The sequence below is a fragment of the Drosophila tropicalis genome, unplaced genomic scaffold (genome assembly GCF_018151085.1).
Source record: "Drosophila tropicalis isolate 14030-0801.00 unplaced genomic scaffold, ASM1815108v1 contig_859, whole genome shotgun sequence".
Taxonomy (NCBI): domain Eukaryota; kingdom Metazoa; phylum Arthropoda; class Insecta; order Diptera; family Drosophilidae; genus Drosophila; species Drosophila tropicalis.
The window spans coordinates 4,802,251-4,829,395 of NW_027173353.1; the positions used below are offsets into that span (position 1 = coordinate 4,802,251).

Here is a 27,145-nt window from a genome sequence, read left to right on the forward strand (position 1 = left end):
ATTCCAACCATTTCTCACGATTTTTACTCTCTTTTTACTCTCTTTTGCATAAACAGCGCTCTTTTGTTGCATGTTGGATCGAGTTGTATGTTGGATCGACCCCCTTGCAGTGGCGCCGTCAAATAATTAAACAACCCCTTTTTAAACCCCTTTTTGAAATTAATATTTATATTATATATATGTATGTATATGTAATTCAACTGACAGATGACATTTCGACAAAATTAATTAAACTAAATTGTTCAAAGATCGAAGTAAATTTTATAAAGATTAATAAAGTATTTTATATACTTTTTATATATTTTATATATTTTTTAACAATTTGTTATAAAATTAATTGTTCATGCATTTTTTTGCATTTTGTTAAAGAAGATTCCAGTTAAAAACCTTTTCGACTTTAAAAAGATTTCATTTTATGAAAATTTTGGACGTTTTTTAAACAGTTTAATATCATTTCTCACAAAAAAAGGTTCCAGATTTTGAAATTCTACAGTTCTATGCAAGTTCTAGGTAGTTGTAAATTTTCTAAACTTATTTTTTAAAAGATCTGACTTTATAACTCTCAAAATTCAGAGTAGATTTCATGGATATCTGTTTTACACACTTATAATACATCTTATACAACATAATACATCTTATAGTACATCTTATAATACATCTAATACATCTATTATTTTCATTTAACAATTTCAATAAAATATATACATTTTGAAATGTGTAAATTTATCGAAATGAAAAAGAAAAAACTTAAAATAAGTCCCAACTGACGGAAAGATCTCAAAAAGGTGCATTTTGTTTTCGTTCGAAAACGTGATATTTTTATTCAAACTATTCAACTCTTATTGTAGTATTTGTACATATATCGAAGTTAGTATTTTATGTATCGATTGTTAGTATTAAGTTGCCTATGGAAAATATAGGGGTAAATGTTTACTATTACTACTCGAGATTTCAGTGTTGAAAAGTGGAAAAATCGGGTAAAGCTGGATTTCAGTGTTGTCAAACGCTATTTTTTATTTGGCGCGCTGTTTGACCGCCCTGGTAGCCAAATATTTTAATCTAATTTCTAAAGTCGAGGAATATTCGTTTGCTCTGGCAGCCGAATATTGTATTCTAAACTATATTTGTTCTATAAAATCAAGAAATATTGTAAACTCAACAATATTTTCGTTTGTTGAGAATAGTGCGAACAAAATATCGAAAAAGCCCGCGTATTCGAATATCGGCATTTGGCAACACTTTCTCAAAATTTGACAGCTTTTTTTAGCCGGAAAAAGCTACTTTTAGCTATAGTCCCGCTAAAAATATAATTTTTTATTTTGTTAATTACTCAAAAACTACGAAATAAATCGCCAAGGCGCACCTGAGGTCGTGCTCGTGCAATTTTTCTCTTTCGTTTGATACCAAAATTATGTAGTTTAAGCGCGTTTTGGGCCCGAGTAGTAATAGTAAACATTTACCCAATTTTTGAAAGTAGTAAATATTAAATCCTTGAGTTTAAATTATTTGATATCAAAATAAATAATATTTAAAAGAATTTTTAATTAAATTGAATTTTAATGGCTGTCATTCCGACACAAGAAGGTTTGATAATAACGCGATCAAATTGTTAAACACCAATTCTCAATTTTTTTTTTTTTTAAATTCAAAATTCCATTAAGGTAAATATATATGTAGGTAAACATCTTCAACCTTTAACTTTACGTCATAGCCCATTAAATAAACCTAATTGCACTGAAATATAGCAAATAACACACTATTATATACATACATAAATTTCTGCCAATTGTCTTTTGTAAAAATACAAATTTTCAAATTGTCAACAATCCATTTGAATTTGCCGCAAAAATTTAAATATGGCGCCATTTGGCGCGCTTTCCAACATTGTCGTAATATTTGAGCACACTATTTTAGCTGGAAACAGTTACCTGTAGTATGACCAAATGTTATTATCGAAATATAACCAGAAATTTAGGCACTAAATGGCAACACTGGCCGAAAGAAATGTGTGCTCTTTGTTCTCTTTGTTCCATGCTTCTTGTTCTCTTTTCTTCGATGTTCGACTCTGAGGTTGCATGTTCGACTCTATGGTCGGAGTCTGACTCTTTTGCTCGACAGCGTGGTTGGGTCTGACTCCTTTGCTCGACAGCGTGGTTGGGTCTGACTCCTTTGCTCGACAGCGTGGTTGGGTCTGACTCCTTTGCTCGACAGCGTGGTTGGGTCTGACTCCTTTGCTCGACAGCGTGGTTGGGTCTGACTCCTTTGCTCGATTCCAACCATTTCTCACGATTTTTACTCTCTTTTTACTCTCTTTTGCATGAACAGCGCTCTTTTGTTGGATGTTGGACTCGATTCCAACCACGGCGAAGTCAAAATATTGCGGCGAAGTCAAAATATTGCGGCGAAGTCAAAATATTGCGGCGAGGTAAAAATATTGCGGCGATGTCAAAATATTGCGGCGAAGTCAAAAGGTTACGGCGAGGTGTCGAGAAAATAAATTCGCCATCGCCATTTTTTTTATTGTTGTTTTTTTTCTCAATGCGAACGGTTGTAATTTTCTTGGACGAGAGGACGCTGAAATTAATTTTTTAAGTTAATTTAAGAATTTAAATTGGGGAAAATTTACTCGACGGGTAAGTGGGAAATGCAAATTGCATTGGTGCTAATATAAATGAATGATTGATTACTTGCCGATAAATAGTTAAATTAATGTGCTTAAAATAATGTGAAAAGTTTTGCGTCTCGCTCACACTTGTGGAAGAAAAAATTCCCTATTTTTTCTTTGGCATTTGCACACCTTTCGTTTGCACATAATTATTGGCTGGTAAACAAGTAAATACTAGTAGTAAATATTAATGTAGTAACTAACGTATTGGGCATTAAATTTTCATTTTTCTCTGGCGTATAGATACAGAAAAATTATTGATTTTTCGCTCGCACGCACACGCGCATACATACAACGTCCAAGATGGCGGACGACGAGCAATTCAGTTTGTGCTGGAATAATTTCAACACAAATCTGTCCGCTGGATTCCACGAATCGCTATGTCGTGGAGACTTGGTGGATGTATCTCTGGCCGCGGAAGGGCACATAGTGAAGGCTCACCGTTTGGTGTTGTCCGTTTGCTCGCCCTTTTTCCGGAAAATGTTTACCCAAATGCCGTCGAATACACATGCAATTGGTAAGTAGAAGGCTAAACAGGGGCAATTAAACGGCTTTTTTATACTCATTCTGCATTTTTCCCCTCTTTTTTTTCTTGCAGTGTTTCTCAACAATGTTAGCCATTCGGCTTTGAAGGATCTGATACAGTTTATGTATTGCGGGGAGGTGAACGTAAAACAGGATGCCCTGCCAGCGTTCATCAGTACAGCGGAGTCTTTGCAAATCAAGGGATTGACTGATGTAAGTAGAACACAGCAGCAACAAAAACAAGTAAGACAACAACTTTGGCGCGCATTGTGTAGATACATACATATACACTCACACACGCAAACAGACATACATATAAGGCATGCATACACAAAATTGTGTATAAGAGCTGCTGGTTTGACTGTACCGAGAAATATCTCGAACTCGCGCCAGAACAAGAAAAAAATGCCACAAAGTACGTCAGTTTGTATGTGTGTGTGTGAGTGAAAAGGAGATAACAGCTGTTGGCCTCTTGTGCCACAGTAGTTGTCTCGCTCTTTTGCTTTGCGTGTTTGGTGGTTGTTTCTGTATTTGTGTATATGCCTAGCATTTATTTATTTCCTCTTCCATTCAGAATGATCCCGCGCCGCAGCCCCCGCAAGAGCCAACCCCCCACCACAAGCCTCACCTCATGTACAACAACAACAACAACAGGTACCAGCCCAACGCATTCAGCGTCAACAGGCGCGTGCCCCTGCTCGCTATAAAATTGAAACCGTTGAGGATGGCCTGGACGATGACAACAAGGGAGGCACCACCACCCAGATAGTAATCCAGACCTCAGCAGCTCCAGCCCAAGCCACCATTGTACAACAACAGCAGACGCAGCCACAGACGCAACAAATCCAAACTGGTACCACGACAACAGCAACGCTAGGTGCAACAAATAAACGATCCGCTCAACGCAGCAGCCTGACAAGCAGCAGTGGTGTAGTGAAGCGTTCTAAGACTAGCTTGTCTGCGTCCAGCAACATAATTGACCCTCTTGAAGCGACAACGGAAACTGCAACAACAACATCGGCTCAATTGGTACCACAACAGATAACCGTGCAAACTACTGTTGTCTCTGCTGGCGATTCAAAGCTGCGTCAACAACAGGAGGAAGCTGAATACATTGGTCTGCCCATTGATTTGCCCACGAAATCTGAACCTGATTATGTTGAAGACGCTGGTGATGCTGCAGGCGATGGAGAGACTACCTACGTCGAGGATGATGCCTACGGTGACATGCGCTACGATGAAAGTTATTTCACTGAAAACGAAGATGGCGCTGCCCAAGGCTCGGGCGCAGAAACCTCTGCGAATGTTACCGGCAATGTCACGGCAACCACATCCAAAGCTGTAGTTAAGCAACAGTCACAAAGCTACAGCGATTCATCATATGTGGACGCCGGGGCGGATCAGAGCAACACAGAGGCTCAAGGTTGGTTGAATTTTAACCTTTTTAAGGAATCCCTCGAAATGGGGAGACTTCCTATTTTTTATATATTGTAAGTTAAGCATGATGTAGGCATAGACCTGCTGGCGAATCGGCACCAAAATGGTTTCATTTTGATTATCTTTCTTTTTTTTAAATATCCAAACGCAAAAAAAATCATTGTAAGCAGCTCGCCAACGGGTTTATGGACCTACCTTAGTTCTGTAAAATATTTTTTTTGTATTGCCCGTGCTCTATTTTCGCGTCGAAGAGCATTTGGCCAGAGCGGCTTTAAGCCAATTTTTAAGTAAGGCAAGAAGCTGCTCTCGCGTTACTCGTCTTAAACATTTTTGTGTAAATGGTAAGTAGAGTGTTGAAATTCCCAACGGAGGACTATTGAAATGCTGTATGGGCGACTATTGAGATGGACGATCGATAAGCTGCTATCTGGATAGAAGACCTCAAACTGTATTTGGCCTAAACCAAAGGTAATATTCACCTACATGTCTCTTAAGCGTCTTCGTTTGCTTTGCATTATTTTCTCTTTTTATTTGTTTACCTATTTTGTTTGTAGCGGGAAATTATTGGGGTAGGTTTTTTTTTGTGGAATCCGGGGGCTGCCACCTAGTTCCAAAAGTAAGATCCAGGCAAAGATGGATTGCTTGAACCAATGCGCTGTATCTGGTGCAAACAATACTTCTTTGTTTGTGGTTTGGTTTTTTTTTTTTAGGTATAGAGGAAAATTCAAAGATGTTGTTTTGGTACCAATGAAAATGGGCGGCAACGTAAAAGCTTGCTTTTCCCCATTTTGGTTCAAACAACGGCATTTATTGCCGAGTCTTGGTTAAACGTCTGCCATCAGGTATTTGTACATGTCAATTTTTTCACTTCAAAAGAAAGTGGTTTAAAATTTCCATTGCGTTAAGAAGCTTTTGATAACTTTAAATAACCTAAGATTTTTAATTTTGGTCGTAAGTGATGTACAAATATGTACGTCGTTTAAACTGCGTAGCGATTAGGAAAACCTACAGATGGTTTTGCACGTTAAATATTGCCAGTTCGCAAGTAGGGTGATTTTATATATACAGTTGCGGACACGCATTTAAGACGTTTTTTCTTTTTTAATTCTAATTTTCTCGCTCCTAAATAACTTAATGGAATAATTTTTTCTGTATTTTGTTGGTTATTATGAAGGGGACTAGTTACATAGTTTTTGTTATTAACGTTCATATTCATGTAGAAAAACCCAATGGGCATCTTTGACTGGAGAAGCATTTTAGTTCGCAGAATCTGTTTCTATTCTCTTGATTTGTAAATTGGCTTTGAATTTAGTCGACTAGCAATTACTAAAACCATTTTAGACGGTTCTTTATTCTACTAGCATTACAATTTTATACACATTTGTAAATTTACTTGTGCAATAAATGTATTTATCGAAATTTGATTTCAAATAAACCAGTAGAATTCTCGAACTTCTGCTATTCAGCAAATTGAAGATTGTTGCTTGCGTCTGCAGAGGCCTGGAGAAATTAAATGAGTTAACGGGGGCGTGGTATTGTTATTTACATTTGTTTATAAATTCTTCGCGTTTAGTGTTTTTCGCTGGTGTTGCCAGATCGTTGAGCTTCTAGTGCAACCCTGCTTTTTTCGCGAGTCTGGCAACATCGTCTGCAGCCAAGCTATGTGTGTGTATATGTGTTTTGTTTTCAATCTATTATGGTTAAAAATGCTATTCCCTAGAAACTATTTTTGTTTTTATTTAAATTAAACTGTTTGTTCTAGTGCAAAATGTGATTAAGTGATGTGCCGTGATGGTAGACTTAGAAATTATTGTACCACCAAGTTTGTAAGTGTAGATTCAGACTATCTGATCGACTACCTGATTGGTGGCGGGAGTTGAAGTGGAATTGGGGCGATTCTATTTATTTAATGTGCTAATAAATTTGCTTTAAGCCAAAGCCTACATGTGTGTTGTTTTATTTCATTACATATTAGTTATAGTATTTTGTAGCTTATGCTTATTTGTCTTGTATGTCTTCTAACTGACACTGTTCTTCCGTGTTCTCTTGTGTTTACTTTAATCTCCTTATTGGTGACGCCGCGCAGAATCAGCCGTGGGAGAAATCAAATTCATACGCAGCCAGAAAAAGAACGCCCAACTGGTATACAGGGACTACATCTACAACAAGAAGCTAACCCAGGCGAATGGACAGACGACTTGGCGATGCGCTGATGTTCTTAAGCTGCGATGCAAGGCAGTGGTCATTACCAAGGGTGGACAGTTCGTTGATGCTCGACGTAATCACAACCATGAATGCCACACCGGACGGATAGGACAAAGACAACTTTACAATGTTGAAAGCGAACTGGAGGAGTACATTGAGATTTGTGCTTCAGATCCAAAGATCTCACAATACCTGAGCAGCAGCAACAACATCAGCATTATGGCCGCCAAAGATGGCAAGGCGTGCAAACTGTTTGTGCCCGCCTCGGAGGCCAATGAAATAGAATTGCAAGCCCTGGTGGACGAAGATCGGGATGACGCCGATGATGAAGACGAGGAGGCCATAGAAGAGCAGATTGTTGAAATTAAAACACTGCAGCAACAGCGAATAACAAAACTTAAGAGAAGGTTAAACTAATATAGACGCTGCAATTTGACGTACCACCTAAGCTTTCATTTAAATGTAATCTTCTACAAAACTGAATATTCCGATTACTTTGTATTTACATACGCCTCTAATCATATTTAATAAAATAATTAGTAAACAACAGAAGTCAATAGCCACAGCAGCAGCAGCAAATAACCGAAATTTTTGCACGTCATCTAATCTGATTTGATTTATTTCATCTCGCTAATCTTTTTATCCATTTCTCATTCACAGATGGCAGTGAGCTGGTCTTCATCGAGAGCCCCTGGTCGACTCCGTGTCTAGTTCTTAATGGATACATGTACAACTGTCACAGTCGGAAGAACAATAAACAATATTGGCGATGTCACAACTACTCAAAGAAGGTTCACGAGCAGCGCTGTCGTTCGCGCTGTGTCCTGGAGAACGGTAAACTTAAGAGCATTACCGGCGGCTTACACAATCATATGCCTCACACGGAGAAAATTGATAAGATTATACAGCGCAATCGCCTGGGTCCGGCGGTCAGTGTTAATACGAGTGCAGGCATCAAATTGGAGCGAAATCCCAGTATTAACCATCTGCAGCTGCAGCCAGATTTAATCGAAGAGCAACAGCATTTGGCCACCGAAGCCCCGTCGGCCCCATTACAAATGACTGAACATGAGTTCATTCATTTTATCCATGATTAAGTTTTGCAATAAGCGTTGAAGTCTAACTGGTGCAATGTAGTCTTTAAATTCAATCACTATCTATTTTAAGTATAGTCAAATAAATGTCTAAAACTCTGATTTCGTTGAGTAAGTCCAATCGCAGATGATTCTCTTCCAGTGTCAGCTGCAGCACAATTTTTACGGTATTGTAAAGTCGCAATCTATATTGAATCCGAACTTATCTAATCCATTATTTCTTTAATTCTTCTTGCAGTACTAACCTATAACTTTCGCGGGCATCTTGTTCACAAAGGTCACACCTATAGCTGCCACTCAAGAAATCCTCTTAAACTCATGGAATATTGGCGTTGCACATTGTACAAAAAACTGCGCTGCTCCTCATCATTGACTACCAAACATAAAGCGATTGTGGCTCAACGCGGCGAACATAACCATGAGCCACCGACGCGTTTGAAGACATTTGTACCCAGAGTTTTATCCTGATAAATTATAGACACTCTTATTTTAATAAAGTCTTAAACACACTGTCACATATTCTTCTGGACAGACTTTCAATTTAGACCATTAAATTAAGAATAATTATCGGCCAATTCTAATTCTTTGAAATTTTTCCAGCATCAACTACACTTCTTGAGATGTCACGGCGGACTATATCAACAGTTCCAGTTCAACAAAAGATGGTACGAAAGGTGGTTTACGTAACGGGAGTTCATCATAATCCACAGCCCGTGCGCAAGAAGCTTAATCTACGGAATCCCGATAATATTCTTCGTCCCGGTCCCAACAATCACAATTTGGTATTTGTAGATGTGCCACGGTTGAAGGGCAAATGTGTCAACTGCCTAAAAAATGGCAGAACCAAACTCGAAAAGATCACCACTTGCTGCGACACATGTGAAGGAGCCAATTGGATGTGCGACATGTGCTTCGAGGAATTGCATAATTTATAAACTATTAACTATCTAACATGTCTATCTATTTTTTACCCTCCTATATAAATAAAGGGACAAATAATTAACGCATCGATTATTCTTATAATTATTTAAATGGTTTAAATCTTTGCAAAATTATATACATAGACTCTACTTTAATTTAATTGCAGCTTTTATGACTAAACTAATGCCTGCCAAATTGTGCAATAGCGATAAGGCTCGACCTGGTGTCAAGCCAATTGCAATGAAGAAGCCAGAGCCTATACGAGTTAGATTAGATTTATCCAATCCCGACAACATTCTTCGCACCTCACCTAATCATCACAATTGGATGACAGTCAGAAAATGGAAATTGAGAGGCCAATGCGTAACCTGTTTGAAGAAGGGCCAAGTCAATATACCCAGACTTCCTACCTATTGTGACAGCTGTCCAGGAAGCAATTGGATGTGTGGGGATTGCTTTGATGAAATACATTTTAAGAATTCATAGACAGTCTGTCTACAATGATGAAGTATTATAAATAATTTAAATTATAATGAAAAGGTTGAACTTACTCCAACCTGTACCCTAGATAGTTCCTTATCAATTAAACTTATCTTTTCAAAGTAAAGCTCAAGTTTTACCAAAAAAATGTTTTTACCTACTACAATTATTATGATAGACCTCTCTCTTATTATGGTGCTAGTCTTCTTTTGTGTCATGAAAGAGGGTTTTACTTCTACTTAAGAGATCTCGCTTTTTGGAAATGGTATTCGATTTGATCTATTTCTTTGCTTTAACCTTACATCGCATCCGATCTCGACTACGATCTTTTGAAGCTCGTTTTGACTTATCGTGGTTGTGTGTTCCATGTAAAATCTCCAGACAATTATCATTGGTAATTCGTATGCGAGCCCGGCATTTGGTTGTTGAGCGGGTGGCGCATATCCATTTTTTACCGCGACTATTCTCCATGAATTTCACATAGCAATGACCATCATAGTTTAGTTTGACCGAACCGCGTTGTCCCTTGGTGTAGAAGAACGATGTATAAGCACTGCTGTTATCTGCAATGAGAATGGTTAATGTTGAGGCGTTAGTTAAATGAAGATAAGATGTAAGAAACTGTCGCTAAAATTGGTGATTAGGTTGAATTGGTAAACTTCGTTTGATTGCTGGTCACTTGCGCCGTTAAAGCATTATGGAGTTTATTGGAATTAAGTATAGGTAAGTAAAAGCTGAATGTTTCATAATCCTAAAACAAATCTAAGAACTACAATTTATGTGGGTGTGTGTGTATTTATATATGTCTGTAAATGTGTGCAAATGGTGGCATCACTTTCTGCGGGTCACCACCCGATTGGGACCCACTATCCCTGTGACATCGGCCACAATTTCTTCATACTTTAGATGCATCCCCAGCTCTCCAACATCTATCGTAGCCGGGGATTCCTCTTCAAGTGTGGTGGTCAATATGGTATGTGTATCCATTTGCTGGTGATGAATGTCATGTTGCTGCTGCTGATGGTGTTGTTGTTGCTGCTGCTGTTGATGGTCTTGAAGAGTTTGCTGGTGATGGTCCTGTAATTGCTGTTGTTGTAGCTGATGTCTATTCGTTCCCGCTGTCGTCGTGGCTGCAGCTGCCTTAGCAATATTCTCACCAGCTGGAACACGTCGAACTCGCTTCTTGCGACGCACAATTTCCTCATGGGTGTGGAAACGATTGAGCGGACAGACGACATCGTTGATTGTAAAGACACGAGAGCGGCATTTCTGATTCCACCATTGGTTACAGCGCCAAAAGCGTTTCTCCTCACCAGATGAAAGTTTAAGGATTTTTTCGAAAATGAACGGTTGTCCACCATAAATAAGCTGCATGCGACCCCGCGAAGTAGCCGTATAGATGGCTACGCTGCTCTCTGTGAATAAATATATAAAAGAAATGGATAACATAGTTGGCATTAGTTATTGATAGATAGTAGAAATGTGTTCACTTAACTACAGATAACACAATTTAATGCAAATTTTGTTGCCTCAAGGCCAGTTTTTATATATATTTCGTTTTTTGTTACTGCTTATGATCTAGGATTAAGGAGATGAAGATGCAGATTGCTTTATTAGCCTCTGGACGCGCCTTGACGGCGAATGATTGTGTTCGGGGCGGGTGAGGCACACTTTATATTTGCCGGTCGGAAGTCTAGTAGTGGACAGACGAGCTTTACACGGATCTTGGCCAGTGCGACGTGCTCGACAATTCCAGTAAGTGGTCAAACCGTGCGTATTGTTCTTGGCATAGGCATATTGACCATACACAATCTGAAGCGAGTTGCGTTGGCCCTCGATGAATTGAATTCCAGATGGGGAATCAAATACCATTTTAGTGCTTGAAAGTTTGCCATCTTTTGAATCGTCGTCTGATTCTGCAATGATTGAGTAAATAATAGTTAGTGAGTGCATAAATTCCACGTATACATCCTGATCATATAGAGTAATGAAAGACCTGTGGATGATGCGCTTCATTTAATATTTATTATTTAGGATTCGGGTTAAGTAACTACTATTTCGATGTATCTCGTTTGACAGATCGTGTTGTTGGCAAGCACAATGGATTGCGGTCTAGACAAATCTCCTGGCCATCTTCCATAAATTCCGCCTTCATATACATTGCGGCATGTGTGTGCAAGCTACTGGTTACATGTATTATGTCGCCTCTGCCAGTGATTCGGGTCACTAGCCGAGCCCGGCACTTGGCCTTATGGTACATCGAACACTTCCAATCACGACTTCGCTGGCCTTCACGTTGTTTTTCATTGGGCGTATAGGTGTTGCCTTCATAGTAAACTAGATCAGTGCCGCGAGCTGAACGCACATACTGTGCCAGCGTCGATGAGAAGTAGTAGTCGTCTGCAATGGATAAAGAAATAGTTCGATTAGTTCAGTTGGGCCAACGTGCTGCAGCGGGATTATAATCTATGTGTGAAAAACTGGATCTATAATGAAAAACAATTTTGCATTGTATAAATAAATTTATTTTAGAAAAGTCCATGGCATCGAGTGGTGTCGGTGTTTAATCCTTAAGATAAGACCGTCTCGTTACCTGCTGCCGGGAATGATTATGTTTTCCCTGCCGCAATTGCACCTTGCCTGTCGACTTATGAAGAATGGCCCGGGCGCGGCATTTGTTGCGAAAATTGGCACACTTTAAATAGCTCACTTCCTGCATCTGAGAACCAATCACAAAGCGGTAGCCATCAATAACAACAACTCCCCAACGTTTTATATATCTTATGCTCTGACTTTGATGATGTGTAGCTGCATGTAAATAGAGAAACAAGAAAATATTGCTAAATTGATGAAGTGTGTTACAAAAAATCTTTAGTTATGTTAAATGATTCAATGACTTAAAAGTAACCTACAAGCTAAGGGATTAAACTTATTTTATAATGATGTCACGCAATCAATTGGCTTTAACCTGTGTACCATGTATTAGTATTCAGCCAACCCTATAGAGTACAAATATTTCACAAGGAGTGATTTTCGACGTCTCAGCAATTGATCACCAACTAAAAAATGGCAAAAGCTTTTATTAGATTAGGAGGTTAAAGTTATTTAAACAAAAAAAAAAAAAGGATAAGATAAATACCCCACAAAGAACTTCCTAAGCTGCTGTCAGACGCTTTAAACGTAATAATTATGGATTTCAATAAGTGTTTTACAATAGTAAATAACACATGTTTATTTGATTAAATTAAGGATGCCGTATTTGTAGTTGCTAGCAGTCTTAGGGATGATTATGATGGCCCCGCAAAGCTGAGATCCGATCTAATTTGGTAACCACTCGAGCTGTACACTTAACATACTTGCACCGCAGTTTTACACACTCCCAGTAGCAGGCGTCCTTTAAGCGTCTGTTTAATGTGTACTTTTTGCCATCAATAGTGAGTAAATTGTTACCACGATTACTTCTCGTAAAGCTCACATTCATGTGATCGAAACATGGATTTTTCTCCGATCCTGGACGCCGTTTAAGTAGTGGCGGTGCCGGTAATGGCAACTGTAGTTGCATCTCTTGTGGTTCTTGTTTAACTTCATTGCCTTGTTCTTCGTGCGGCTCTGCAATAGACAGATATGTGACATGTTTGTTGAATGTGATGTTTGGGGATAAGATTCATATGGAGGACACATGCCCCTTATAGGTATATAATAAGATGCAAGCCGTGTGAGTTTCATTTGTTGCAACAACATTTTATTGACAATTTGGAAGAGCAGATTGTATAATTTGTACACAAATTTAAGTTTAGTTGATAATTAGAGTCAGAGGCGCCATATCGAAGGTGGAAAAGGAGTCACTCAATTAAGCGTCCTTCTATTTTCATTATGCTCACTGTTTTTCCGGCAATTTAACTTCATTCACTGTATGTTATATCTATCTAATTGCTCGGCAATTCACACAAATGCATTTGTAAATCAAAATAATAAAAAACAAAATTTCCACCCACAACACTGCAATATTTTTTTTCACAACTCTGGCGACATTAGTGGTGGTTAAAACCAGCGATAATTAAAGCGATAACAAGCCACAGCTATCCATCAGCGTTGCCCATTTGTAAATGCCTTAAATTCAAATCTGTTTTACTCTTTTAATCACTTTATGGTATTATAAACAACAAATTTCTACTTTCTTAAACATATTTTTACGATTCCTTTCAATTATTTCCATCCAGACTACGTTCTCGTAGTTGTTTTTTTTGTTCTTTTTGCTTGAAATCGGCTGATGGGCCAGCACTGTTGCTTCAAAATCAATTCATCGGAGTTGCCATTGTTGTGTGTGCTTGCATTTTCGGGCGTGCTTGTTCTATAATAATTGTAAATCTATTAATTTGATGTTAAAAACAAAATGTTTATTAAAACTTTCTTTTACGAAAACCCTTCAACATATCTGTGTTTTAATTTGCTTGTACTGACACGTTTATTCAATGAAATTAATATGATTTGTTTTGTTATTGTTTCGTTGTTGCAGCTGCCGATTCTGTACCTTTGCCTTTGTCCAAGACGACGCCACTGCTGCCCACAGAAGAGAATCCATCTACTGACAAAGGAAAGACTTCTGAAGAGTCGGCCGTATCTTTGCCTGTGCCAAAGCCTGCTACTCAGAGTCAGAATGACAAAATTCCCTTATATGACGGATGCCCAGTTGTGGTGCCCAAAATTGCATTCGCCAATGCGTTTATACCTATGCCAGCGATTTATACATCGCGAATTGCAGACTTGGTTATTGGTAAGGAAGAGCTGACTCATCTTGCCCAGGAGAAGACACTGCCGTCAAAGGATTTACTAATTGCCATAATAAGTACATAGACTCTTCCACGCCCAGCAAACTCGTGCGTGATTGAATCAAAGAGTTCATAAGTAATTTTGAATTTTATTCATTTACAGCTCATGTGCGTCAAGTATTTGCCATACGCGGTGAGCAATTGGAGGATGCAACTGTCCAAAGATTCATTGAACACAAACTGGGACTCCATGGCCGTTAAACCGAAACGGATTAGGATATGTAATTAAAACAAAACCAATATCCGTTAGCGAAACAAAAAAAAAATGTTTATTATGTGTTTTAAAAAGACAAAATAAAATATGAGTAACAAAATGCACCATCAATAGAGAAGAGATAGCTCCTAAGAACATTTCGCTGTAATTCTTTTGTTACTTAAATGTTGTATTTATTTATTTAAATAACACTAATTAATTCTTGGCGTTCCATTGCAGGTGTGATGCAGTCCCTGAAAGCGCTCTTCGAGGACAAGAATACCACGACAAACATCCAGTACTCGACCACACAACGTGGTCGCATCATGTTAGTTTATGACGGCTATCGCTATGTGGTGAATCGTCAGAGTCTAAAAAATGTATTTTGGAGATGTTCTCGTTATGTGAAACACTGTTGTCGCGCCACATTGGTCACCTCAAAGGTGAACGATGTGACTCTGCGAATCGCTGGTGCTCCACATACCCATGGACCAGAAATGAAGACAGATACGTTGGATTTTTCCTCGGATTTGTTGGACCATCTGGCCGAATTGCAGTAGTTCATTCGTGTTATAGTCTGTGTTTTTTATGTCTCCTCTTGATTCTCATAGTTTAGCTTAATTCCAAATAAAATTTATCTAAGTGTAATGTGTCTATTGACTTAAAGTTTGATTTGTTTGTGTCTAGTCTAAGTTAAATATCCATTTGATTTGCTCTTACTAATTAACAATTTCTTACTTCAATTAAATTGCAGATGATGTAAAGCAGGACCCGAATATGACGCCACCAAGTACGAGTTCACCCGCCTGCCTTCTCGACGATGAATCATTTCGCAAGCCATATTCCCTACCGAAAATTCTGGATGGTAAGTTCTACAAGAACATACAGCCAAATCAGAAGACACCAGGAGCTATTCAGGCCACGTGTACTACATGTTTTGGTCTCATCTCGGGAACAACCAAGTCAACGGGTAATTTCCTCAGTCACATTAAGCGCCGACATAAGGAGCTTTTGCCGCTTTGTCAGCTCTATTGTCAAGCCAAAAATGTAGTGGTAAATAGTTCTACAAGTGCCAGCGCTCCGTCAAGTGGACAAGTGGTCAACAAATTACCCCAACTAAACGCCACGGTCACCTCAACAACACCAGCTACTCTGGAACTAACTCCCACCGTCACAACACAGTTGCCCACTTCGTATGCAACAACAACCACTCATCTGGCAGTACCTGTTACCGCCGTTCCAATGTCTTTACCGATACCAATAGCCATACCCAATGTGCAAGCGCCGCAAATGGTAGCCCTGATGACCCAGCCACATCAGGGACATGGTGCCGTATTCATTAGCAAAGATTTTTAACTAACAAAAAGTGCAAGTATAAGAGTACCTATTCTAAGTGCAACCTTTGTATAAGTCGTCTTATTTTTTAACGTGTCAATTTTATAATAAATTTTGTATAAGCAGCATATCTATTATTTACTGATATGTATACATATATAAAATATATTACATATTTCATTTCTGTATCTCTGAGGTATATTTTGAGAAATATCCACAGAATTCTCATCTAAAAGGATTCCAATAAGTATTAGAGCTTTAATAAAAAGGTATTAAAAGCAAGCGAAATATAGCTACGAATTCTACAAGGGTAAGCAATAATGCATAGTTGTAATTAAGCAATTTCTGCAAAAACTCTTCCTCAATTTGTAAATAAGAAAAGTCACACTCCAAGATATAAATTTAAATTTTTAAACAGTTGATTATTTCCCCATTGCTCAGTTAACTCAGTCTAATAATATTGAAATTCATACTTCTGCCATTTGTCTAATTTTGAAATCTTAAAAATTTAAGTATAAATTATAAAAATAGTTCTTTAAATCAACTATAGTATGAACTTAAATAGTAATAATTGTAGGATTCATAAACGTGTGGCGGAATGTGCCTAAAAATATACGATACCAATTAAAATTCACAATGTGGGAAAATGACCGAGATTGAGTTCTGCTTCCATTTTCCAAGAGCCATGCACCTGCATGCGATCCGCCGCAGTTAGAGAACTTAATTTCTTATGGATTAGCATGCCGGCTGTCTTAGCGGCTTCGATTCGTTTGCTATCACCCACATGATTGTGAACATCTAAAGTGAACAAATAAGGGGAATATTAATAAAATGTAAATAAGACTTAATAAATCACAATCACAAACCGTTTGTCACATAGAGATCATCTCCAATTGTCTTTAAGCGGCTGCGACACTTGCCCGATCGATTCTGAACACATTCCCAATATAAAATATTATTGTTTTTACCAAAAAATTTGAGATTGGAACGATAGAGAAAGTTATTGATGGTTAACAAGGTTCCACCCTTGCGGCTGATGAGAAACATTTGAGGTCCACAATTCCGAACATGCTGTGTGACTGCAATGATAAAGAAAAAAAAAGAATTCACACAAATGTGTGGTTGAATATCTTAACAAATTGTTTAGAAGATAGAATAGTTGTGTTAACAAAAAGAGCTTACGTGCTAGAGATGTAATTATCTAAAACGAAATCGCGACTTTATTATTGTCAAATTTATTTACGAAAAAATTATTTCGTTGACAGGTTTCTATTCGTGGAAACTCCATTTTGATTATAAGGTAGTATAAAGTAATAGCAAAAAATATATAAAGAATTGAAATCAAATTAAATGGTCGCAGAAGAAGGCTTTAATTTCCGTAGAAGTTACTTCTTTTTGTTTTGCAACGCTCGTTGAAGACGACGCTTAATTTTCTCACGAAAATCATTTGGATTCACTTCATCGACAACAGGAGCGTCGGCCGATAAGCTTGTCGTGTTGTTATCTTCTTCTGGCGCGATTTTTCCTATATCCTGAAGAAACGATTTTTCCGATGTCTGCTCCACATCAACATCAACATCTTCGATTTCATGTAGTTCAAATTCGGTCTCTTCACCATCTTCTGCGTCATCATTGCTGTCATTATTTGGTTCCTCCTTGGCCTTGCTATCCTGTTGGACAACAAACTCAACCTTTTGGCCCTTATTCTTTTCCATGGCCGCAATAGCACCGCTTTCCCCGGGCATAAATTGGGAAGGTAGACAGCTCTTGTCGCTGGCCTGCATGAAATGGGCATGCTCTCCATCATATGGAAAAACGCGTTTCTGGTCGCATACTACTCGCACTTTGCACTCCTCGCCGTGCTCCCGGTAACAGCATTGGAAAACAGAAAAATCGGCCTTGCGGAACGAGAATCTAAATAGATGTCCATCGAAGTACAGTTTCACGCCACCTAATAAGACCAGATGTAAACAAATTACAAGGTAATCATTTCCTGTTGAATATGGAATGTTATACTGTATCTTACCCTTGGTAGTGGATGCATATACAGCTGGCTCACTGGCTGCCTTATTTTGAGTAGCTGCTCGCAGCTTATCAATAAGCTTCGGCTTAGGTGCTGCGGCATTTTCAGGCAATTTCGTCTTAGGGCGGCCCCGTTTTCGTGGAGCTGGCGGTAACGTTGCAACTGTGATTTGAGGAAATAAAGCAACAGGTTAGCAATATGCATTTCAATGCAGACGCACTTAATAGAAAATCAAAATAAAACAACAGCTGAAAATGTTTCTGCTTTGCAGACGTTTATTAAAGCAAAAATAAAAATTCAAAGAAAGAAAATTTTATATATAAAACGAAAATAATGAGAAATTTGTTGTAAATAGGGTTGTCGTTGTCGACCTAAATTCTGCTCCAACACCGATAACGATATCCTCGATATCGATTACTCAGTTTGGGCTGTAAAGCGCACGCCATCTTTTTGTTGTTGTTGTTTGTGCGCTTGGGACGTGAAAATTGTTTATTTAATATATAAGGTGTTTGTTTTACTTTATTGTTGTGATTTTAAAGTGAACTACTAAGTACAGTTGCTTCGTAACTAAAAACAAAAACTTCTATAACCTTCTCTTTACAGTTAAGAAGACCAAAGAAATATGTTAATGTCTGTTCACGTAGTCCCTGTTACATACATACATATGTACATATGTATGTAAATATGTTTTTGTAAATTTTACTGAAATGAAATATTTGAAATAAAAAATACATAGTTTTTGAATTTAGTTTTCCTTTTCGGGGTGTGTTAAGAGACAGCGGCTTAGAGAAGCAGTGAACAACTCAAAAGCAAAATTGCATTTTTTCTTCGTTGCAGATGACCCGCCTTACGGACAGTTTATTGGGGAAGTGCCCAAGGAAACTTGGATTGAAGATCATGAATACTACTTCATACGAAACCAGAAGCAAGGCTACAATATGATTTTTAATGGTTACATGTACAAAAAGGAGGCTAATTACAGCAGCACCATTAACTGGATTTGTTCTGATGGCAATGGAAAACGTGTACACCAAAACAAGTGCGTGGCTCGAGCTATTACTAAAGATGAGGGCGGCATAAAACTAGGAAAGAATGATCATAATCATCCACCACGGTTTGTGTGCGACAACGTGCCCAAAAAGCTCATCACCAAGGATATGCTTATGTTTACCAAATCTGATCTAAGGAAACATACTCGCCAGACAAAATAAAAACTTGACATATGCACGGATGCACTCAAGCTTGAGTCGCTCTAAATTATTAAGCCTATGTATTAATTGAAAATAAAGAAATACCACTTAAGCCTTAACTTTATCAAGATTACTGTTATTCATAATTAAACATAAGATAATTGTTTTTCATTATATTGATTACTAAATGTCTCCTCCTCCTCTTTTCAGATGAACCCATTCCATACGGGCAATACATTGAGGATCAGCCACGAGGCGTTTGGATTAATGATATGGATTTCTATTTTATACGTAATCAGAAACAGGGCTATAATCTTATATTTAATGGTTACATGTATAAGAGGGAAGCCAGTTTCCGTAATACTATGAATTGGATTTGCTCCGATGGTAATGGGAAACGACTTAACGAGAACAAGTGCGCGGCTAGGGCAATTACCAAGGCCGATGGTAGCATCAAACTAGGTAAGAATCCGCACAATCATGACCCAAGATTCGTCGGTGACAGAGTTCCCGAAAAACTTATCACCAAGGATATGCTAATGATCCTAAAGTAAACGGGCATCCTTTAATTTTTATCCAAACCGATTATACATTTTTAAGATGCCCTTTATTTAAACATAAATTTACTACATTTTACAACAATTCAATTTATAAGATTATAGGAGAAATTACTTTAACAGTAGAATATTTCATTCATGCAAATAAATTTACAAATAAATATATGAGAAACTAAATTTGAAAACGACTAATCTTTAACGACCGACTGTTTCTAACAGACTGTTAAATGAAACGCCGATTCTTGGCGTTATCGATAACTATTTAGGCTCGAATCGTACTGTAAAGCGCACGCCATCTTGTAACTGTATGCACATTTTTTCGCCGCGTTATTGGCTTGTTTTGCGTAAAATAAAATTGTTATTTTTTTAAATTGTGCTACTAAAATTCGGTTTGTGTGTGCGATAAATAAAGTTCTTAGACAATAATTGTGAAGAAGGGCTTAAAATATAAGCCTAAATTTCGTGAAGAGCAAGTGGATGTGTGTGTGTTTGTGTGAATTGTTGTGTATATGTGTTGAGTGTTTAACCACGCAAACAGGCGTCTTTGCCGTGTAAAAATATGAGAAGAGAAAAAGAATTGAACCTTCAACTAAAATATAGAACGTAAGTCAATTAATGTTCATTTTGTAGGTAAAGCCACAAGTAAAGGATTAGTAATAAATGCGTACACATGCTCATGACGGGAATTCGGGTGAGTTTTCTTCGTGAATATGCCATGCAAAGAAACAAAATGATGTATTTATACTCAACTGTTAAGAAAAATAAACACATTACTCTTTTTCCCCTCTACTCGTTGTGTTTTCTTTTAAGTTTAAGATTTTTATTATTACCATAATTAAAGCGTAGAACGTCTTGCCGTTTACCCCGACCAGTTACACACCATATGTCCACTTCTATTGTTTAATTCTAGGCGATGATCTTCAGTGGCTGGTAGTGGAGGTTCTTGAGGATTTGCCAACTGGTGTTTGGATTGAGAATCATGAATACTATTTCGTTCGTAATCAGAAGCAGGGCTACAACCTGATATTTAATGGACATATGTATAAAAGGGAAGCCAACTATCGCAACACCACGAATTGGATTTGTTCGGATGGCAATGGAAAGCGAGTACACGAGAATAAGTGCATAGCTAGAGCCATTACCAAATCCGATGGGGGCATTAAGCTGGGCAAGAATTCCCATAATCATGCCCCACGTTTCTTTGGCGACAAACTGAATAATTATCTATTAAAGAAAGAAATTGTCTGTCCCCATCCTTTTTAATTGTTTCTGTAGAATAGAAATCATTTAAAAAAATATGATATGTTTAAACTTAAGTGCTTATATCTAACTTTTGGTAACATTTCACTAAATTCTAACAAAAACAAAAAATATCCAACTTTTACTACACCTCCTCAGCATCTGCGGGATCAGTGAAATTCAAACACACCTCCAATGGCGAGTTTCTCATACTTGATGGCTGCTCTTACAAGAAAACGCGGGCCATGCAGTATCGGACCTATTACCATTGCCAAACATCAAATTGCCGGGCATACTATGTCCTAATTGAGCTAAGTCGCAAGCCCCGCCTGGTTAAATATTTTGGCCATGCGATGCACTGCATCCAGTGCAAATAGAGAGTGCGCGTGTCTGTACTATATACCTATATATAATCTATAAAATTGTGTGTAAACAGATAAGTCCCAAATGAAAATTGTGAAAAGACAAAGCAAACAAAAGTCCAAGTGTTTTATTTCTGGATTAACAAAAGCAAGCGAATTCTCTTTCTCTCCATCAACCCCGCATCTCAATTAACTTACCATAAATTAATCTCCTCATTGCAGCCAAGTTCAACTATCAAATCAGTGTATCCGTGGCCGAAGGCAACACGGATCTCGTCAATCCTGCAAGAGAAAGTAGCGCTAGCGCTGGCCCTGTGGCTGCTGGTGAGGATGTTGCTGGCAGCTCACCATGCTTCGTGGTCAGCAAGTATGGCACAAAACAGATTATGCTTCGACAGCATACCTTCAATCGTCATATTTGTCGCGATGACGTCACCTATTGGCGATGTAGTCAGGTAAGATCACTTTATTTACTTTACCAATATATATATTGTCGAATCTGAATCCTTGTATCAAACTTTTAGTTTGCCGTTTTGAGGTGTCGTGCCCGACTCAAAACCAAATCGGACACCCTCACAGTTCTTAATCATGAGCACAATCATGAGGTTATCTCCAAAGCTCGCAAATACGGCTCCCTTAAGAGACAACGAGCTGAGGCTGAGGCGGCAGCCAAAGCACAGATTAAGCCAGAGCAAGCCGAACAGACGACAAATAGGGCGACAGCTGATTAAGTGCAATTCGTCGCCCAAAACATCTTAGTCTTAAGTCTGAATGTACATTTTATAGTAGTGGTCACTCATCTCGCGTTAATGTTCGGATTACCAATAAAAAGTCAAGTTAGCTAAGAAGAAGAAGCATTCATTAAACACCTTTAGTCTCTCATTGTGTGTGTAATTAGTCTTAAGTTGCATGTTACTTAACACTTGACAAATTTTGAGCTAATTATTATTGTCTTTTCCCATTCGCAGAAACCATTTCATATTACTCGTATATTACGGGATTTCGAGGCAGCCGCAAGCTCAAAATTGGCGAATTCACCTTTACAAGGAATAAGGCTGCTGGCAATAAGACATATTGGTCTTGTGCCCGAGCTGCCGCCCACAAGTGCAAAGCCCGAGTTGTTACCGTGCAGGATCACGATGTGACCATCAAGTGTGGTCAGCACAATCATCCGCCCTACTAGTTCAACATAAAATTGTATATAAACACACACATTTATTTTGGTCTCCATCCCAATTGTATAGCAAAATATATAGATATAGTCAATAGTTTATAATATAAAAGTTGTCTTGAAAAAAGCCCAAATTGTATTTTAAAAGGTGCAAATTGTTTTTATAAAATGCTCATTGCTTCCTTTAATTCTGAACTTGACGCATAACTAATTAATTATTACTCACATAATTCTTACAGATTTTGACGAATTTAGTGATATGAAGGGTCTTGTTACACATAGCCTGCTAACCTTTAACCGAGGACAGCGAGGAAGTAAGCTGCTAGCTTTCAATGGCTACAACTACGTCCGGAATCGCCGCAGTAATCTGAAAACCTATTGGATTTGCTCCAAGAAGGTAAGAATCAGTTTGCATATGTAAGACGAGACAATATTAAATGTTTAAGTTAAAATCAGTCGATTAAGATATATAATGAACGTTCCTCTTATCCCAATCTGTCTGCGAAACTTACTAATATAATTTACTAGATCTATCTTTTTCCCTTTACTAATCCCATTATATTTCTACCTCTTATGCTTTAGGGTAGCACAAAGTGTAATGCCCGTGTGGTCACCAATGTCATTGAAGGCGTGCACAAGATTGTGCTCGAATCCTGCAACCATACCTGCTTCAATATGGACCGTAAGAAGCGTTTAAGTGTGGTTGGGCCTTTGGTTAAAACACGAACTAAAATAAATGCCAAACCCTTGGGTGGCATTGTGAAAACAGAACATGACGAGGATCTCACATTAGAGCTGCGCTCTCTTAATTTGAGCATGGAGGAATTGCAGCAATTGCAATAAGTTAAACATACAAATCTTTAGCCATAAAATAGATAATAGTCATAGAAAATTTTTGTATAATAAATTATATGTGTGTACCTAAGTTGGCTTAATGTAATTGCTTAAAAGCTCTAGGTTTATCCTTTATATGTTACGTGAAATTGCTCAACTAAAATTTAAACGTTTTTTTTAACTTACAGTGCAATTTGAAGTCATCAGCTTGATCCGTCGGGCGGCGTTGCAGCAGCCGCTGTTGCGACGGTCTCGATTGGCCAAAACAATGGATGAAGTACACTATATTAAGACACCATCGGGCAACCATGTCCTGCAATGCGGCGAACACCGATATGTGCGTAATGCCACCTACAAGGATAAAATCTATTGGAAATGCAGCAAGTGGCGCAAGCAATGCCGCTCCAGAGTCATCACGCACAACTTGCCGAACGAGCAATACGCTATCAGTGGAACACACAATCATCTGTAAAACACATCAGTTAGTCAGCTGGACATTAGCTAAAATGAGGCCCAAATAGATGTAAGCTAGAAAAGCGGGTCCCAAACCCAGATATATGGGATGACCTGGTGTATAGAGTATTTCTTAGATTAATCAGTTTGGACAAATTGGATTTGTTGAAAAAATGATTCAAATTGTTTGTACAATTTCACATCAGTTAACTTAAATTAAGTTTTAACCTGCAAACTTCTCGACATAACTATTATGATCAGGTGAGATAATTGTTAACAAATATTTTAATATACTTTTTTAAATATTTATTTATCTTTCTGTTAGGCTTCACAGCTTTACTCAATTATTGTGGTATCCCTTTGGACATATCGAATTGATTTTTAATTTCCTTTTAACTTAATATATTATATTTTGTGAACCACTTTTGATTTATTTGTTTATTTATTTTATTTGTTTTATTGTTTTTTTTTTTTCATTGTTTTTTAATTGTTTCTTTTTGGTGACGTTATTGACACTTTTGTTTATGTTATTGTATACTTATTTTAGATCTATTTGCGGTGGATCCACGCATTCTTGGAGAATATGGTAACGAGAGCTTCTTACCCAAAAGACGGGGTAATCGCCCGCAGGGAATGCATTGTGGCTTGGCTCCGATTAATAAATCTGTACGCACTTTGGATGACTGGGATCGCATTCGCTATCAACACACACCTGATGGGGATGTTCTCTTGTACAATGGCCATCGTTTTCGGCGTAAAACTAATTACAAGGAAATGATTTACTGGAGTTGCATTAGGAGCCGATCCAAATGCAACGTTTTCATGATCACCCATAAAAATAAACCCACCAATGTGGCAATTTCTGGAGTTCATAATCATAATTAAAAAAAAAACTTTTTGAACCTCAATAAATTTATAAATACGCACATATTAAAAAACGCTAGCCTTAAAATTGCCAGAAACTAAATGTAGCTTATTCAATATTTAATTTTGCTGAATTTCGACTAATTTATTTCACTTAATTTCTTGCAGAACTTGCCGTCTTTGGTACAGGACAACGTGGAAGGACCGTGTTGTTGTTTAACAATGAGAAGTTTGTAAAGAATCGAAGTTCCTCATCAAGAACTTATTGGATTTGCTCCCGAAAGGTGCGTAATAAAAAACCCTCTACTAGCTTCTAATGGAATTAAAAACTCAACTGTCCTTATAATTTGCTACTATTCAAGTATTTAAATGATCAAAATCTTTCTTTTTGTTTATTCAACAGGATGTTACAGTGTGCCGGGCTCGTGTGGTGACTGCCCTGGATAAACAGGGGCAGGCACGAATTATAAAATGCAATTACGAGCACGATCACAAACGCAAATATCCTGCATGTGCTAGCACTTTGTCTCAGCAATTGGCAATTATTGAGGGAGAGGCATTGGCATCGGAAGCCGTGCGTCTTATTAAGAAGGAGAAGCGAAATCGACAACAGCCACCAGTGTCAGGCTCCTTAGGCTTAAGTCCAAAACCTGTTAAGAAGGATCAGAAGTTGCCGTAGTTGTGACTTGAAATTAATAAATTGTGTTTGCCTTAAGTCTTCAGACAATGTAGATTTTTAAATTTTGCGTAATTTGGTTTTAAGCCCTCTGAGGCTTCGAGAATATTTTAATCTAATGAAAATTTATTACTAATTCGTATATTTGTTTTTCCATTTCACAGCTTTTCACATTGATTTTGCCAACTCGAAGAAGAACGGCGGCAAGTTGCTGGTCATTAATGGATTTCGTTTCTTCCGCAACAAGAAGCGAGGACATTTGCAGTATTGGAAGTGTAGTAATTATTATAAAGAGCGCTGCCCGGCAATAGCTATACACGACGAGTCAACATTAATACTTCGATTGTGTCACCAACATCAGCACGGGGAGAGTAATGACATTGAGATAAAACCCCTGCCATCCGCAACATTGAGTGCAACGATGAAAGGGAATTGTGTTGATGATGATGATGTTGAAATGGAAGCAGAGCCCGGGTCAGAAGTTGTGATCGAGCCAAACTGCTCTTCTGAGCCGCCACCTCTGCATTTTAACCAGGATTAGCTACTTAAAGTTCATACTTAGCTTGTAAGCGTGTAAAAAGTATTTTTGTATTAAAACTATTATATGTAAAGTAGCTTTCACCCAGTGCGTTCATACATACATACCTATTGTTAATGCAGTTGATGTCGCTTTTGCCCATTTTTGTTTCTACTAATCTAAACTTTTTCTCTTGCTTTTGTTGCAGCTAAAGTTACACATTCCCATGGCCAATATAGTGGCATGAAGCCCAAGATACAGTTCTCCTTGTCGAAACGCGGCGGTCAGTTACTTTGGCTCGATGGACTCAAATACTTTCGTAACAATGAGAACCGAACCAATCTGTTTTGGCGATGCCATTGGTATTATCGACATGTGCGTTGTCCAGTGCTGATCTGCATGAATAAGTATGATAGCACTGACTTCCGGCAGATCCATCAGCATTGTCATGTTCGTCCAGAGCGTAAGGATAGACAGCACGCGAACAAGACGCCACTAAAAACTGCTACGCCAATGCCGGTGGCTACAGTGACCAGTGTTAAGAATATGCAAGATGATAGTATTGAAGTGGAAGCGGAGATATACAATGTCTAAATTTAAGTGACTTGCTTTTTTTTTTTGTTTAACACCTGTAAATAAATGAAAGAACCCCTATGAGGAGCCTTTGAATGTGTCCAATTTATTTATTTTTACTCCTGCCCTCAAACCATTTATATAATTTTCACTAATTCAATTTGTCTTGTGTATCTTTTACAGTGGTACTGGCCAATGACGAAGTCCCAAATCCGGATAATGTGCTTGTGTTTTTCACTCAATCTTTGCGCGGACGTCCAGCGATTATGGCAAATGGCATTCGATTCTTGGTTATGAGCGAGAACAAAAAGAAGATCCTGTGGCGCTGCAGTTCAATGGCTACCAAGAAATTGAAATGTCCCGCTCGAATTACCATGCTCAAGGAAACTCCGCCGAAATTCATCATCAACAAGGCCGAACACTTGCATGCAGAATTGAAACGTAATAAATATAGCTCCAGCAAGGCCCAAGGACTTCGAGATGATCGTCTTCACTTAACTTCCAAAATGGACTGCGACCTTGAAGATGCCATTGCCTATGATCCCAACGATGATGACATGCACGAAGAAGAGCTACACGAGGAAGATCTTCACGAAGAAGATCTGCACGAGGAAGAGGTGGAAGAGATTTTAGAGTAAAACATGATTCACCCATATAAATGTTTATTTGAAAAAGGCACAAATATTACTAATTACATGAAAATAAGAATAAATTGCAGAATTAATTACTAAGGCAAAGAAAATGTGAGTTCTTTGTTTTAAAGTTTTACCCTTTAACCTTATATTTTTATATATTTATGTATATCATCCTGCAGGTATTATCCATTATAATTGACGTTTGTACTGATTGAATCTATCTTTTTTGTTCAATTTTCAGATCCAAATTTTGATTACGTAGTCAGTCAAAAAGGTCGCACCCTGCTATTCTATGATGATTTCTTCTACGTTCGCGAGAAGGCCATCAAGGACAAAACATATTGGCGATGCACCCAGTACACAACCC

At 38.0% G+C, this 27,145-nt stretch overlaps 13 protein-coding genes across 18 annotated transcripts; 6 read left to right on the forward strand and 7 right to left on the reverse strand.

The window, feature by feature from the left end:
• The first annotated feature begins 2,493 nt into the window (after window positions 1-2,493).
• On the forward strand, window positions 2,494-23,151 carry LOC137581762 (modifier of mdg4-like). Its single transcript, XM_068296025.1, is given in 8 exon segments — window positions 2,494-2,633; window positions 2,909-3,182; window positions 3,264-3,403; window positions 3,765-3,794; window positions 3,797-4,613; window positions 22,024-22,212; window positions 22,466-22,623; window positions 22,809-23,151. Coding segments are annotated over 7 exon segments (1,809 nt in total). The 5' UTR covers window positions 2,494-2,633; window positions 2,909-2,968; the 3' UTR covers window positions 23,070-23,151.
• Window positions 4,560-15,812, forward strand: pre-mod(mdg4)-E. 2 transcript variants are annotated; one of them, XM_068296028.1, is made up of 3 exons: window positions 4,560-4,613; window positions 14,590-14,677; window positions 15,104-15,812. In XM_068296028.1, the coding sequence occupies exon 3, from the start codon at window positions 15,127-15,129 to the stop codon at window positions 15,703-15,705; it is 579 nt and encodes a 192-aa protein (XP_068152129.1). In that variant the 5' UTR covers window positions 4,560-4,613; window positions 14,590-14,677; window positions 15,104-15,126; the 3' UTR covers window positions 15,706-15,812. The 2 variants fall into 2 exon arrangements, with proteins under 2 accessions (XP_068152129.1, XP_068152130.1); XM_068296029.1 differs by lacking the exon at window positions 4,560-4,613 and adding an exon at window positions 14,343-14,377.
• On the forward strand, window positions 7,919-8,445 carry pre-mod(mdg4)-AA. The gene is made up of 2 exons (XM_068296039.1): window positions 7,919-8,093; window positions 8,165-8,445. The coding sequence occupies exons 1-2, from the start codon at window positions 8,054-8,056 to the stop codon at window positions 8,392-8,394; spliced, it is 270 nt and encodes an 89-aa protein (XP_068152140.1). The 5' UTR covers window positions 7,919-8,053; the 3' UTR covers window positions 8,395-8,445.
• pre-mod(mdg4)-U lies at window positions 9,591-9,909 on the reverse strand (the record flags this gene model as incomplete). The annotated part of the gene is made up of 1 exon (XM_068296389.1): window positions 9,591-9,909. A coding segment is annotated over one exon (303 nt), but the record flags the coding sequence as incomplete, so codon positions are not given.
• pre-mod(mdg4)-V lies at window positions 10,000-10,785 on the reverse strand. The gene has a single exon (XM_068296027.1). The coding sequence runs from the start codon at window positions 10,783-10,785 to the stop codon at window positions 10,159-10,161; it is 627 nt and encodes a 208-aa protein (XP_068152128.1). The 3' UTR covers window positions 10,000-10,158.
• Window positions 10,886-11,445, reverse strand: LOC137581767 (uncharacterized). The gene is made up of 2 exons (XM_068296034.1): window positions 11,324-11,445; window positions 10,886-11,243 (listed from the first exon to the last, which is right to left on the reverse strand). Exon 2 carries the CDS (start codon window positions 11,197-11,199, stop codon window positions 10,912-10,914), a length of 288 nt encoding a protein of 95 aa, XP_068152135.1. The 5' UTR covers window positions 11,200-11,243; window positions 11,324-11,445; the 3' UTR covers window positions 10,886-10,911.
• pre-mod(mdg4)-AE lies at window positions 11,520-12,556 on the reverse strand. The gene is made up of 3 exons (XM_068296391.1): window positions 12,553-12,556; window positions 11,921-12,135; window positions 11,520-11,727 (listed from the first exon to the last, which is right to left on the reverse strand). Exons 1-3 carry the CDS (start codon window positions 12,554-12,556, stop codon window positions 11,665-11,667), a joined length of 282 nt encoding a protein of 93 aa, XP_068152492.1. The 3' UTR covers window positions 11,520-11,664.
• LOC137581769 (uncharacterized) lies at window positions 11,830-13,343 on the reverse strand. Of its 2 annotated transcripts, none has more exons than XM_068296038.1 (4): window positions 13,323-13,343; window positions 12,467-12,936; window positions 12,304-12,386; window positions 11,830-12,135 (listed from the first exon to the last, which is right to left on the reverse strand). In XM_068296038.1, exon 2 carries the CDS (start codon window positions 12,887-12,889, stop codon window positions 12,605-12,607), a length of 285 nt encoding a protein of 94 aa, XP_068152139.1. In that variant the 5' UTR covers window positions 12,890-12,936; window positions 13,323-13,343; the 3' UTR covers window positions 11,830-12,135; window positions 12,304-12,386; window positions 12,467-12,604. The 2 variants fall into 2 exon arrangements, with proteins under 2 accessions (XP_068152139.1, XP_068152138.1); XM_068296037.1 differs by having other exon boundaries at window positions 13,209-13,340.
• On the forward strand, window positions 14,034-14,997 carry LOC137581766 (uncharacterized). Of its 2 annotated transcripts, XM_068296030.1 has the most exons (3): window positions 14,034-14,173; window positions 14,260-14,377; window positions 14,590-14,997. In XM_068296030.1, exons 2-3 carry the CDS (start codon window positions 14,263-14,265, stop codon window positions 14,907-14,909), a joined length of 435 nt encoding a protein of 144 aa, XP_068152131.1. In that variant the 5' UTR covers window positions 14,034-14,173; window positions 14,260-14,262; the 3' UTR covers window positions 14,910-14,997. The 2 variants fall into 2 exon arrangements, with proteins under 2 accessions (XP_068152131.1, XP_068152132.1); XM_068296031.1 differs by lacking the exon at window positions 14,034-14,173 and having other exon boundaries at window positions 14,365-14,514.
• LOC137581771 (uncharacterized) lies at window positions 16,082-16,784 on the reverse strand. The gene is made up of 2 exons (XM_068296040.1): window positions 16,551-16,784; window positions 16,082-16,482 (listed from the first exon to the last, which is right to left on the reverse strand). Exons 1-2 carry the CDS (start codon window positions 16,729-16,731, stop codon window positions 16,316-16,318), a joined length of 348 nt encoding a protein of 115 aa, XP_068152141.1. The 5' UTR covers window positions 16,732-16,784; the 3' UTR covers window positions 16,082-16,315.
• pre-mod(mdg4)-T lies at window positions 16,904-17,885 on the reverse strand (the record flags this gene model as incomplete). The annotated part of the gene is made up of 2 exons (XM_068296393.1): window positions 16,904-17,635; window positions 17,711-17,885. Coding segments are annotated over 2 exons (741 nt in total), but the record flags the coding sequence as incomplete, so codon positions are not given.
• Window positions 18,144-19,016, forward strand: pre-mod(mdg4)-K. Of its 3 annotated transcripts, XM_068296035.1 has the most exons (3): window positions 18,150-18,212; window positions 18,311-18,381; window positions 18,545-19,016. In XM_068296035.1, exons 2-3 carry the CDS (start codon window positions 18,330-18,332, stop codon window positions 18,916-18,918), a joined length of 426 nt encoding a protein of 141 aa, XP_068152136.1. In that variant the 5' UTR covers window positions 18,150-18,212; window positions 18,311-18,329; the 3' UTR covers window positions 18,919-19,016. The 3 variants fall into 3 exon arrangements, 2 of the variants coding, with proteins under 2 accessions (XP_068152136.1, XP_068152137.1); XR_011033234.1 differs by lacking the exon at window positions 18,311-18,381 and having other exon boundaries at window positions 18,144-18,212; window positions 18,545-18,680; XM_068296036.1 differs by lacking the exon at window positions 18,150-18,212 and having other exon boundaries at window positions 18,261-18,381.
• pre-mod(mdg4)-L lies at window positions 20,819-21,172 on the forward strand (the record flags this gene model as incomplete). The annotated part of the gene is made up of 1 exon (XM_068296042.1): window positions 20,819-21,172. A coding segment is annotated over one exon (252 nt), but the record flags the coding sequence as incomplete, so codon positions are not given.
• Window positions 23,152-27,145: the final 3,994 nt, after the last annotated feature.